This window comes from Trachymyrmex septentrionalis, unplaced genomic scaffold, assembly GCF_001594115.1.
Source record: "Trachymyrmex septentrionalis isolate Tsep2-gDNA-1 unplaced genomic scaffold, Tsep1.0 scaffold119, whole genome shotgun sequence".
In the NCBI taxonomy this organism is placed as follows: Eukaryota; Metazoa; Arthropoda; class Insecta; order Hymenoptera; family Formicidae; genus Trachymyrmex; species Trachymyrmex septentrionalis.
In genome coordinates this window covers 1,022,885-1,035,457 of record NW_017304320.1, presented here as the reverse complement: position 1 = coordinate 1,035,457, position 12,573 = coordinate 1,022,885, and the positions used below count along the sequence as shown (strand labels likewise).

Below are 12,573 nucleotides of genomic sequence, written 5' to 3'. Positions count from 1 at the left end.
GAACCACTATCCGGCGAAAATTTGCTAGTTACGCTTTTTCTTTCATTTATATATCAAAAGAGGAGTGCACAATATCGAATACGTTCTACGAATACATATATGTATCGACATGCTGCAAAATGTAAACGTGATACTCGATGAATGACATTATCATACATTTATGAGAAACAAGTGCATTATGCGTGTTTATGCTCGTTAAAGGGAAATATAAAATTTATCAGCTGCCTACTCCGAGTTGGTTTCTTTCGCTTCCTTTCCCTTCCTCATCTTCCTTTTTTTCCGTCTCTTTTTTTCTTTTCTAATATCGACACAATCGTAAACGATATCCGCAACTCACTCGTACGAATATGTCCTACATATATACAATAGCATAGTTATAGCTTTCTCGCATGCCGTCCGTCATTCCTTATGCTTTTCGCAAAATTCAAAATTCCCTGCCTTTCTTGTATGCCACAAATTTGAAATCCTTTTTTTCCACAATTCATTTTTTACTAGTTTCTTACGCCATAGTCAGAATGAATTTCTACCTAAACAAAATAAAAATATGTTTCTCCCTCGCAATTCGGGCGACAACCATCCTTTCAATTATCATCCCTATGAATTATCACTTCTGAGTGCCTTGTACGAATCAGTACGTAAACGAACAAGCTAGCGATGTAAATAGAAAGCATTTTACCCATGGCAAAACGCGTACGATCGGTCTAAGACAAGCTCGTCGAATCCGCGTACTGCATTCAGTTAATCACTTTAAATATACCAATTGCATTGTTTAAAACGCACGCGATGCACATCATCCTATAGAAAATATGTTCCCACACTCTCACATTTCTATCGTGTAAGTGTAAAAAATTTTCCATACTGTTTACACTGTTCTTTTTTTCTTCTTTTTTTCGTTCTCTTTGTCTTACTTTAAGTCTCCTGGCTGCTCATTAGAACGTAAAATTCACTAGATACATCGTCAGCTGGAGATGTACTCCTTTCATGGACCGATATGCATTGGCCTTGACGATGATAACAACGATGACGATCCGCGGGGTTAAAACACATAGTCTGGACCAGCCATGTCTATTGCCCATCGGAACTTATCCCTTTGAGTCTTGTTATAGATCTTCTCGATCGGGACGTTATGCTTTTTACACCTGGAGAAACAAGACAATTTGTATAGACATGTGACAAAGAGAAATAGTGCGCAAGACAAGTACTAATCATGATGATTGGTTCAACTTCTGTCCAGAATTGTCGAGCTCTGCGAGAAATAATGGAGTACCGAATTTCCATATTTTTTCTAGCAGTAAGGAGTTTCCTTTGCTATGGAATTGGAGCGGTTCAAAGAGCACAGTAATTATAGAATAGCAACAAATATGGAAAGAGTTGAATATGCTGCAGAGAGAGAACTGTTTATGAAGTTGTTGATTAAATTAAGTCTTCAGAAATTTTACAACATTTGCAAGTCCAATTTGCAACATGTTTTCAAATCTCAAGTACATAAATGATGTACAGAAATCAGAAATGACCGAGAAAAAATTGGCAATCTTTATTGAGTGATGATTTCGACATAATCCAAAGACTTCTATTTTGCAGGTATAGCATCGTACTATTTTGCTATATTGCTACATTGATAGAAGAAGATTATAGAGGGAGAATACTTAAAAAAGAAACCTAAATTAAAACCAAGTAACTCATATAATCACTTAGTATCCATTACTGAAATTCTGGAGAGAAATTGAATCATCTATTTTTTTGGAAGAAATTATTTAAGACATAGTACCGAGATTCTTAGCAAAAAGAATATCAGCTATAATAAATAAAATATGCAAGAATAAATATTGTGAATATATGAAATAAAAAAAAACTAACATAAAATAATAAAATTAAAATTTATGAAAAACGAAAAAAATTAGATAAAAAATATTAAATATAAAATAAATAACAATAAATAAAGGGCAAAGTAAGAGTCAAACACATTTCTTTAAAAGTTTGACTCTTACTTTGCCCTTTATTTATTGTTATTTATTTTGTATTGGAAGAGTCCTTCAATCTGTTAAATATTAAATATACTTACCAAGCCACGGAAATTCTAGGATCAAGATAATTCAATTTGGAGGTACTCAGCGCAATCTCTTTATTCTCTTCTCGGTCAGTTGCCTGAACTTCCAACTTCGTCAATTGATCCTTAAATCTTTCTAGTTGTTTCTTCTTCTTTTCATATGTTCTATAAAAACATTAAGAGCAATTAATTTACACACGCGAGCTGCACGATATAAACATGAGCTATGTACAAGTCAGTTTTCTTAGTTAACTTAAAGAGAAAAAACAAGTAATTTTAAATTAGCAAAGAATTTAAATTTATCGGGCATAAAATAGCCTTTATATCTAAATACATTTAAACTAAAATTATAAATATTATATTCACACACACACACACACACACATAATAGAATTAAATTTCATATTAATAACATTAATAGTTTTAAGAATAACAAGGATGACACAGAAAAGTTTTTTACTGTTCCATTCCGTTAATACCACAATATCTGAAAGATTCACACCTATCGTTAACATGTTTAATTGTAAATTGGCTTTTATCTTCCCTAACACATTAAAAAATTTTATAAAGAGAGGAAAGGATAGGCTGAAACATATACATAATCAAAATGTGGTTTACAGAATATCCTGTGAAAATTGTGATGTTAGTTACGTTGGCTAGACTAAAAGACTAAAAGAACAGTTAAAGGCTAGGCTGCATGAACATGTTTCAGATATTAATATAAGTTCAAAATCTCCATCGGTGATCTCCAGCCATCGGTATGCAGGAGAATCACAATTTTAAATGGGATAAAGTGGACATATTAGATATAAAACCTTCATATAATAAAAGATTAATATCTGAAATGGTACACATTTAAAAAACAGAAACATGGAATAAACAGACAAAATGATACGGAGTCTTTGCTCGAAGCGTATTCTGGAATTTTACATTCTCTTTCTCTTTCCTAATACCTTCTTTTCTTCCCCCCTCTTCCACCTTTTTTGCCGTTTTCCATTCTCGATTATTTTTCTTTTCGACATTGTGTTATTCGATATTGTGGAAGTCAGATATTCCGTACTCTTGCAAATTTGCTTAAAAAATTTTTTGAAAAAACCATTGTGCGATATGGATCATCTACATGCGTTTTCTCTCTTTTTTATTAAAGAACCCTCAAATTAATGGACTTTTACTGATATTGACAAGGTACATGATTATATTATATATATATATATATATTATTAATTCGCTTGTATCAAGTATTAATGTTTTGTTCACGGTCATTTCTAGAATGTTTTTCTAACTACTTTGAATTTTGATATAACTGACTACACGATATGAAGAATGTAATAGCATAGATATTTTTATATTATACGATGTTTTAATATTACTACAACATTGAAAATGACTTGAGCGGAGTCAAAACGTTTGTTATCGTTTTGTAATTTATGATTGAATTTTAATTAAAGTTTGTTACTACATTACTGGCTCTTTACCCTTTTTTTTGCATATATTGTTTTATACTTACAGAGCCTTATTATTATTTATTAAAATTATAAAGTTTTTATGTGTATATAATGTGCAAAATTCATTATATAGTTAAATTTAAATTATCAAATAACTTACTTTATAAGTTTATTATTATTAATCTAAATTTCATTATCTATTATAAATTTATTTTATATATACAAAATGTAAGTAAAAGATGACGTACACTTTTTCCTTCACTGAACCGTGTTTTGCATCTCGTTTAGCGTCTTTTACTTGCTGCTCACACTCTGCTATCACTGCTTTCTTAGTGTCAATCTTTGCCTTTAGGTTCTCCATGGATTTCGCGTGTGTTTTCGGTACTGAACGCTGATGGTTACACAATATGGCAACGGCGCGATTGGCTCGATTGTATGAAAGAATCTTCTCTGCCTCTGTTTCGTTCGGATCAGTCAGTTTATCGAGCTGCTGCTGCAGCGTCCACGATGCGTTGTAAGTTCTGAATACTTTAGCGGTTAAACCTTCCATCAGCTCGTTCAGATGTTTATTCATCACGGTGGTGTTGAGACGATCAAACAGATCGTCTCCAGGCGATTTATTTTCCATGAAGAGCTGCAGATTCTTAAAAACGCGCTTCTCTACTGGCACCTCGTTGTAATATCGAATAGAATCTTTACCTGCGAGATTAATTAGATTAATTTCTAGAAATCACATAATTGAATTATAATGTTAAGAAATATTATATATAAATATTGAATTATAATATAAAGAAATTGTATTATAATAAGAAATTAAGAAATATAATTAAAAAATATATTATATAAAAAATACAACTACTTTTTAATCCTTTGGTTTCACTCTAAGAATATCCAGCTTTCTTTTTCCGATGCTTTTCCAATGTTTTTTTATCGCTTATAATTTTTTATTAACAAAGTTACATACATTTACATGGTACCGTTAATGTCTAGCATTTTGATTTAAAAAATTCTTTGCAATATGTCTATTTTCATGAAAGTCATAAACAATCAAATTAAATTGGCCGTGCTATATCCAAATGTATCGTTTTCATAGTGCAGCACACCAAAGGATTAATTATAAATATATATTATGTATGAAAATATATTGCAATAATCCAATTACCTAAGAAATCAAATACGACGACGTATTCCTTGCCGCCCTTCTGTTCATGCAACTTGATATGCTCCACTCGTAATGAGCAACAGCCTACAGTGTCCGCCTGATCCTCATCTTTCTCATTACCGGCTCTGAGCGCCAGCCTATCAATGAAATACAGAGCAACAGCCCGTTGTCTGATGCGCATTTCCTTACTTTTCCAGTCATCTCGATACTCTGCGCGAATTTTGTCAATCGACTGCGCCAGTTTCCGTGCTGTCTCATACTTCTGCCAATCTTTCTCGCCCTTGAGCTTGCTGGATGGATTCAGCATCACGTACTTCACCTGGCCCTGAATGTTCTCCGTCCAGGAAGCCAGCCATGTTACATTCGGATCGTGTCGCACCTCCTTCCACTTGTGACCGGCCGGTGGTTTTGGTATATTTGAATCCTTTGAACAGTTGATGAGCACATCTTCCGGCAGCACTCGCTTCTTCAACTTGCCCATCTTAGGATGCTCACCACGACCTCTAAACAATCCAGGCGGCTCAATTTTGAAGTTACCGATCTTTTCCTTATGGCCATCAATACTGCAGAAACCATATTCTTTCTGTATCTCCTCATTCTTCTCTTTGATCTTCAACTTCTCATCCTTAGTCATGGCTTTGCGCTCCTCACTCTTTTGCATGAAGTACGCATGCATCTCGTTGAAGTTACATTTGGACAGATCGGTGATCTTGGCACGCTCCGACTCAGTCATCACCTCTCGCCAGTCGTGGAAAAAGTTGTTGTTGAAAGCAGGCTTTGTCGTGTAGTCATGGTCAAGCATCCGCGCATAGAAGGTTGCGACCTCCTCTGTTTCCTCGCTCAGCTTCATCTCTTTGCCATTATAGTAAAACTTTATGGTAGGGGGTAAGGGTTCATAAGGTGGTGCAAATACTGGTCCTTTGTGCTCCAAGAAATACCATTTTGTTCCATCGCTTTTCTTCTCTTCCTCCCACCTGAATAATATTATATTATGTTAAATATTAATTATAATAATTATAAAACTATGTTAATTATGTTATAATTATGTTAATACAAACACAATTTTATTCTTAAAATTATGTTAAATGAAGAAATTGTGTTAAGTCTCAAGACAAAGTATTATGAAAGTAGAAGAAAATAAAAGATCAATTCAAATTTTGATATTAGATTCGAACGATTCGAACCAACGTGACTAGAAACATAACCTCAAAATCGATGGATTCGTTTTTGTTTTATAAACTACATAATGGTGGTGGCCTCCAAGATTAACTAAACTTCTCATTGAGAAACGAATTAGTATGCTTCTTATAAGACTCGGCATTACATTCACCTATTCGCATTTTTTAGTTGAGAATAAATATAGATTCGAGAGGAAAGTCGTAAGGAAATATAGGTTACGATTTCATATAGGAATAAATGTTATATCCAATTTTTTAGAGACTTTTATCTCTGAGAGACAAACGCTCCTATTGGACACTGAATGTATTCTTATGGAAAATTCACATTTCATTCTCCAATAGAAGAACGTGTTTCCTAGGGACTTACAATCATGATACTTTCATCCCTAGGAATAAGATCTACTTATTGAACGTTGTGAAGCAGAATAAATTCCATATTAATGTTCTTTTCTATCTATGTAGGTTTAACACTTCATCTTTTTCTAGTTCTAAGAATTAAAAAAAGATGAGTAATTTGAACTAAGATTAAAATTAATTTACATTGATAGAAACGGATATCAGAACCAGAAAATGTAATTTAAATCATAAATAAAGTTAATCTAAAATAACTAAAGTAAAAATTAAGGAAGAACCGCATTGATTATTTAAGCGGAAAACTTTGTGAGTGTCCATACCATTTCCAAACTTCCTGCTGCTCCTCCTCTTGTTTCTTCTTTCTCGGGCTTACTTCGCCTTCTGTTTTTACCTTTGTGGTCTTCTTCTTTGGTTTCTACAAGACAAGCACGGTACGAAACATACTGTTCTACGATCTACATTTCAATTAATTTGAAAGAAGTGTTAATAAAAAAATTTAGTACCGGTGTATCTTCAGGCTCGGCGTCATAATCATCATCATCATCATCCGCGTGTTTTCGTTTCTTCTTCTTGGTCTTCTGGTTAGTAGCTTTCTTGGCTTTCTTACGCGTTGACAACGGAACGTCTTCATCTTCGTCCGACTCGATTTTTCTCTTCACTCTTGACGATACCTTAGATTCCAATAACTATATCAATATATTTAAAGAAAAGGACCTAAATAATCTTCAAACGTAAAAAACAAAATTGAAAAAACAAAATTTACCAATGGTTCATCCTCTTCTCCCGATTCATTTTCCGTCTTTATGGTCGTATTGTGGAGATCCGACAGCCTAGTGTCATTTCCATCCGTTGAATCCATACTAGCATTCTCCTTAATCGGTTCATCATCATCGTCTTCCTTAATATAAAGCGGCCGCTCACCACCGCTATCGTCATCATCATCAAATTCTGGTTGCGTCATGGGTTCCTAAAGAAAGAAATCCATATCAGTATTTCATTTTATATTTATTCTCGAAAACAACTGCAAACAAAATCTTACCTCCTTTATCTCAGGCTTGATTTCTAGGTTGTAATATCCTTCACTTAAATGATTCATCTTCACGTTCGGTTCTTCCTTTACTTTGATCTCCTCTTTATCCTTCTTCTCTTTTTCCTCCCGATGCTTGGCTGCATTTGGCGAAAGATTAAAAAGGGAAAATAAATATTTACGTAAATAAGCTTAAATATTGCTACTTACATTTGTCCTTATCATGGCGATGGCGATCTTTGTCTTTATCATGACGATGCTTATCTTTGCTGGACAAACTTTCTCTGTGCTTGTCCTTATCTTTTTCCGAGGAACGATGCTTCTCACTCGAAGAGTGAGAAGTGGAATGTCTGTCCTTGTCCTTTTCCGACGAGTGCTTTTTGCTATCCTTGTCCTTCGAGATACTGCGGTCCTTATCCTTATCGCGCGAGCTAGAGTTCAAGGAACTACTGTGTCTATGCCTATCTTTATCCTTGCTTGAGCTATCCTTGTCCTTAGAACTGCTGTGATGCCTAGTAAAAATATATTGTAATCAGATAAATATCACTGTCAAACATCATTAATATTTTAAACGACACTTTTTTATTTTACCTATCTTTATCTTTGGAGCTCGAGCTCGATTTGTGATGATGTTCCTTGTCCCTAGTTTTGTCCTTTTCCTTATCTTTGCTGGATGAACTGCTACTTTTATGCTCCTTGTCCTTACTAGACGACGAACTCTTTCTATCCTTGTCTTTACTATTGCTACCATCATGCTTCTCCTTGTCCTTAACAGAACTGGAGCTATGTCTATGTTTGTCCTTGTGTTCGCTTTTATGATTCCTCTCCTTGTCTTTGCTCCGATCTTTATCTTTATGATCCGATTTGTGAGACCGCTCTCTGTCCTTGTCTCTGTGTTCTGATTTGTGTTCCCTTTTCTTGTCGAAACCATTGGACATGCCATTGATATGATCTAGGAAAATTAAATGTTAAATTAATTGAAGTTTACAGTATACACATGAAATTCATCATTAATTTCAAAATAATTCTGTCCATTAAAAATTATAAGGTACATAAAGTTTAATATAATGAAATAAAATAAATGTTAGTTTAATAGTACCTAAAATAATAACAAAATAAGGAATAAACTTCGAATAAAATTCAAAGTTGAAAAGAACACCTCAAGTACCAAGAATACTCCGTTTAATCCGATTTATATCAATGTAAATTAACTTTAATCTCTGATTCAAGTTATTACTTATTGTTAGAATAAATTAAACTGAGATTAAAGTTAATAAAAAAATGAACTAATTAAAGTTTATTTTCTTCGTTTCCATGAAACAAAAGACTCTGATTGACTTTTTATGCTTTATGCATCCTGCATTATGCAAAGGTCTGTACTTCGGCTTTAATTCTTAGAATTATAAGATAAAGAATAAATTAAATCAATCTGATATTGTGATGAAATCGGGCTTTAGATAGTTATCGTTATTTAAGCATTCTAGAATTAGATCCTCTCCATCGCTGAAAACAATATATAACCAACAAAATATGCAAAATTAAGAACCACATAAAAATAAGAACAATAAAAAAATTAATAAAAATAAAAATGAAAATAGAAAAATAGACAAAAATAACCTAAACATATTTTTAAAATTAATTAGAATTAATAAACACAAATTTAATGAAATTTTTTATCAAAAATGTGAATAAATTTGTGTATAAAAAATTAACAATCAAAAATTCGCGCGGTTCTTTAAACCTATCGCACATGATTCATTTGTTTTGGAACTCTACTATTCTTTTCAAACATCGCTACCCACAACGATCTTATCCCCGATCGACAACTCGAATTTTCTCGAAGCATCCTTGAGCCTCTCGCTGGAAAACTCCCGAACTTTCAAGATGCAAAATTCATAATTAAGTAGATACGGGAAGGGCGACTTCCGCAGTTGTAGGATCCCTCATTTCGCCTTCAAGCACTTCTTCCCTGAACGGGATGAGACACGTGTTCGATTCCCCCTTACCCCGTGATCCTCGTGAGTCCTCCGGTCGATTTTAATTCAACTATTCGTCCCCGTTCGGTTCAACACTCACCTCGCACGCGTCCGAGTAAAAGAAGTAAAGAACTCACCGCTATGATTCCCAGAGACGCCGTCGCCGCTGCCGCCGCCGCCGCCGCTCTCCTTGGTCTTCTTCTCCTGAAACAGACGAGCGACCGTTCAACGCGATCGGGAAGGTCAAACGCGGGCGCGCGCGTCTGTTCGACGGTATTGAAAAGCCGGGGAGCCACGAGGAGCACTCTCGCGCGCGCCTCGGGGTTCGCCCGTCCGCCACGATAGGACTTATTGTTAGTCGCAGACGCCATTTTGGGACTTAGAAAATTTTCGCGTCGGGCACGATGAGACGACCAAGAGGCGAGAGCGCTCCCACGGGCGATTATCGCGAAAACATGCGCCTACGTGGACGCGGAATCGCGGTCGCTTACCAGGTCCGCGTTCATCTGCGGTGCCGCCTGCTCGAGCTCCATTTCCCCGGACGCACGGAATCTGTACACAGCGCGGGCAGTTATGGACTTGCGGCGCGAGAACTATCGTGATTCAGCTGCGCCGTCGACCAAGTGAGACACAAGAAGCTCCGAGAGCGGATAGCTGGGGCGCGCGTACGCACACACAGTGGACCTCCCGACGGGTGTGTAGCGAATTCGCAGAGACCGTGAGAAAGACGGGGAAGTAGAGAAAGAGAGAGAAAAAAGAGGGATAGAGAGAGAAAGACGGAGAGACGGCACACTTTACCCTAAGCCGTCCGCAACGCGCCCGTTCCGTCCCGCGTCCGACGAACGACTGTATTCCGTGTGCGCGTCGCGACGCCGCGCAACCAGTCTAAGTGCCAGAAACGCGCGACCACGCATGCGCCCGCTCGCCCCGCCTCCCTCGTACTTCGCACGACAGCCAGACGCGATCCCGCGATCCCGATCGCCGGGCCCGAGCCGATCCGATGTGCTCCGAACCGAGCCGAGGGTGTCATTCACCGCGGCGCGAGGTCGATTGAAACCGGTACGATTCCGCAGCCGAGTTCAATACTCGATGCGCGAAGGCGATTTTGCAGGGTTGTGCCGTATATTTTGAGATTACGTTTACATGGAACTTTTACCTATTGTTTACGTTAAATTTACACGCATCTGTTTCATGTAGATGATACATGCAATGTAAAATATGAGCCTCTTAATCGACAAGTGGCATTAAGTCCAAAATTAGGAAAAATGCGTTTGTATAGAAGTTGAAAGTATTAAGAACGTTTGTTTTATCTATCAATTTCATTTACTTTTATTCTGTTTTTATGTTCATAAAAAATAAAAAAGCTGGAATAGTGAGCTTAAGTCCAGCTTTTTTTTACGATCACTTTATTTATGATTTAAATTTGATTTTGATTTCTTATGAGCATAAAAACAAAATAAAAGTAAATTAAATTGATGGATAAAACAAACATTCTTAATACTTCTATAACGAACGCATTTTTCCTAGCTTTGGACTTATGCCACTTGTCAACTCAGGAGGCTCATATGTAAATTATTATAAATTGGATATAACAATATAGAGAAAGAACTCAATTTTATGATCGTTAATACACCTGACTTTAGTATTGATAAAAATATTTAAGAAAGATGGAAGCCTAGTGTAGCTGTGTAGTCTATTGCAATAATAAAGAATGAAGCTTTGATGATTAGAATTATTTACACAAACGATACGCAATGCCTATATAATTTACATCTGTTTCATGCAGACAGTGCGAGCAATGTAAAATATGTAAATTATTGTAAATTATATAACAGAAAGAATTGAGTTTTACGATTATTAATATATTATATGATAAAAAAATATGATAAATAAAAATACGTAAGTGAGAGGAAAGCTTAATGCAATGATACAGAAACAAAGCTTTGATGATTAAATTGTTTACACAAATGTCACGTAAAATATAGTTTACATCTTTTTCATTGGACAATACATGCAATATAAAATATTATAAAGTATTATAATTTGTATAACACAGTACAGAAAGAACTAATTGAATGTTATGATTGTTAATATATCTGATTTTAGTATTTTAATAAATACATAAGCAAGATGGAAACTTAATTTACTGCAGTCTAGTACAACAATAAAGAACATAAGCTTTGATAATCTATAGATTGTTCATACAGATGATAAAAAAATTTAGGTTTAAAAATCTTTTTCCTATAAATAATACAAGTAACGTAAAATATATAAAATATTATAAATTAAATAACACAGTACAAAAAGAAGTAATTAAATTTCATAATTGTTCATATATAACTTGATACTGATAAATAAAAATATACAAGATAAAAATTGTAGTGCAGTCCAGTGCAACAATAAAGAACATAAGTTTTAATGGCTGTATTCAGCAGATTGTTTATTTTGCAACTGTTGGAAATTTTCTTTCGCGCTGATCGGATTGTTACTTTTACATCTAGAGAAATAGTCCCATCTCAGCAGACATAAAACGGTTGCAAAACTGTTGCGTTCTACTGAACGCATCCATTGATCTATAGATTGTTTACACATAGATGACATATAAAACATAGCTTACATAGTTTACATTGTATAGATGTGGATTATTATTTTTTACGCACAACCCTGGGATTTTATTTCGCAGCTATAAGAAGACCGGCGACAAAATGTTCTCCAAAGCGAAATTCAAAATCAGAATATATACCGATCAATTCATTTTTCAATTAACAGATTCTCTCTTTTGCTTTTTTCTTATGGCGGGGAAGATCTTCTCGCGAAAAATAACTCTTCCAAGAACACAGGAATTTAAAAATCCCCTCGCGAAGAGAATTAATCGCCAGAGATTTCAGAAGTAAATTACAATATCGTCGGAGTTCTAATCGCAACGCAAGTTTATAGGATGCAAGAAACGTGATAATTTTGAAATTATTTCATACTTTTGTGATTTTGCTGATTTTGAAAGAATAAGTTTATACGAGATATTCCTTGTCGACGTAACCAACTCTTTCGTTTGGTTCAACTTCACGTTGGATCAAATTTTGCGAAGTTGTATTGAACTATACGTTCGATAGTGAAATTATGTCTTATGAACAATTCCATCATACGTTCGATTATTATCAATTGCAGTTCGCTACTTTCGAAGCATCGGTGCGAGAAAACCGTTGATTCTTTTTTATTTATATATTCGAAAAAATGATTTTCCGTAGCGCAATTATTTTTGAGAAATATAAGCTAAAAGAATATTTACGTTTTGAAAAATAATACGTCATTCTCTCTCTTGCGTGATAATAATTTATAGCAATAATTGTACATAATTTTATTTTTAAATATACTGTAAATGTATAC

General features: G+C 34.9%; 1 protein-coding gene across 5 annotated transcripts; it reads right to left on the bottom strand.

Moving 5' to 3' along the window:
- Positions 1-491: 491 nt before the first annotated feature.
- On the bottom strand, positions 492-12,411 carry LOC108754490 (DNA topoisomerase 1). 5 transcript variants are annotated; one of them, XM_018496837.1, is made up of 12 exons: positions 11,807-12,411; positions 9,327-9,393; positions 7,805-8,165; positions 7,424-7,725; positions 7,226-7,353; positions 6,950-7,153; positions 6,690-6,872; positions 6,507-6,601; positions 4,655-5,628; positions 3,741-4,191; positions 2,063-2,212; positions 492-1,139 (listed from the first exon to the last, which is right to left on the bottom strand). In XM_018496837.1, the coding sequence occupies exons 3-12, from the start codon at positions 8,149-8,151 to the stop codon at positions 1,037-1,039; spliced, it is 2,937 nt and encodes a 978-aa protein (XP_018352339.1). In that variant the 5' UTR covers positions 8,152-8,165; positions 9,327-9,393; positions 11,807-12,411; the 3' UTR covers positions 492-1,036. The 5 variants fall into 5 exon arrangements, with proteins under 5 accessions (XP_018352339.1, XP_018352348.1, XP_018352322.1 ...); XM_018496846.1 differs by having other exon boundaries at positions 12,165-12,411; XM_018496820.1 differs by lacking the exon at positions 11,807-12,411 and adding an exon at positions 9,681-10,154.
- Positions 12,412-12,573: the final 162 nt, after the last annotated feature.

Coding starts and splice junctions, on each gene's coding strand:
- LOC108754490 (XM_018496820.1), bottom strand. CDS start 9,722: ATGGAGCTCGAGCAGGCGGCACCGCAGATGAACGCGGACCTG. Junction 8,166..9,326: donor CGTCTCTGGGAATCATAGCG/GTGAGTTCTTTA, acceptor TAATTTTCCTAG/ATCATATCAATGGCATGTCC. Junction 1,140..2,062: donor CCTAGAATTTCCGTGGCTTG/GTAAGTATATTT, acceptor TTGTTTCTCCAG/GTGTAAAAAGCATAACGTCC.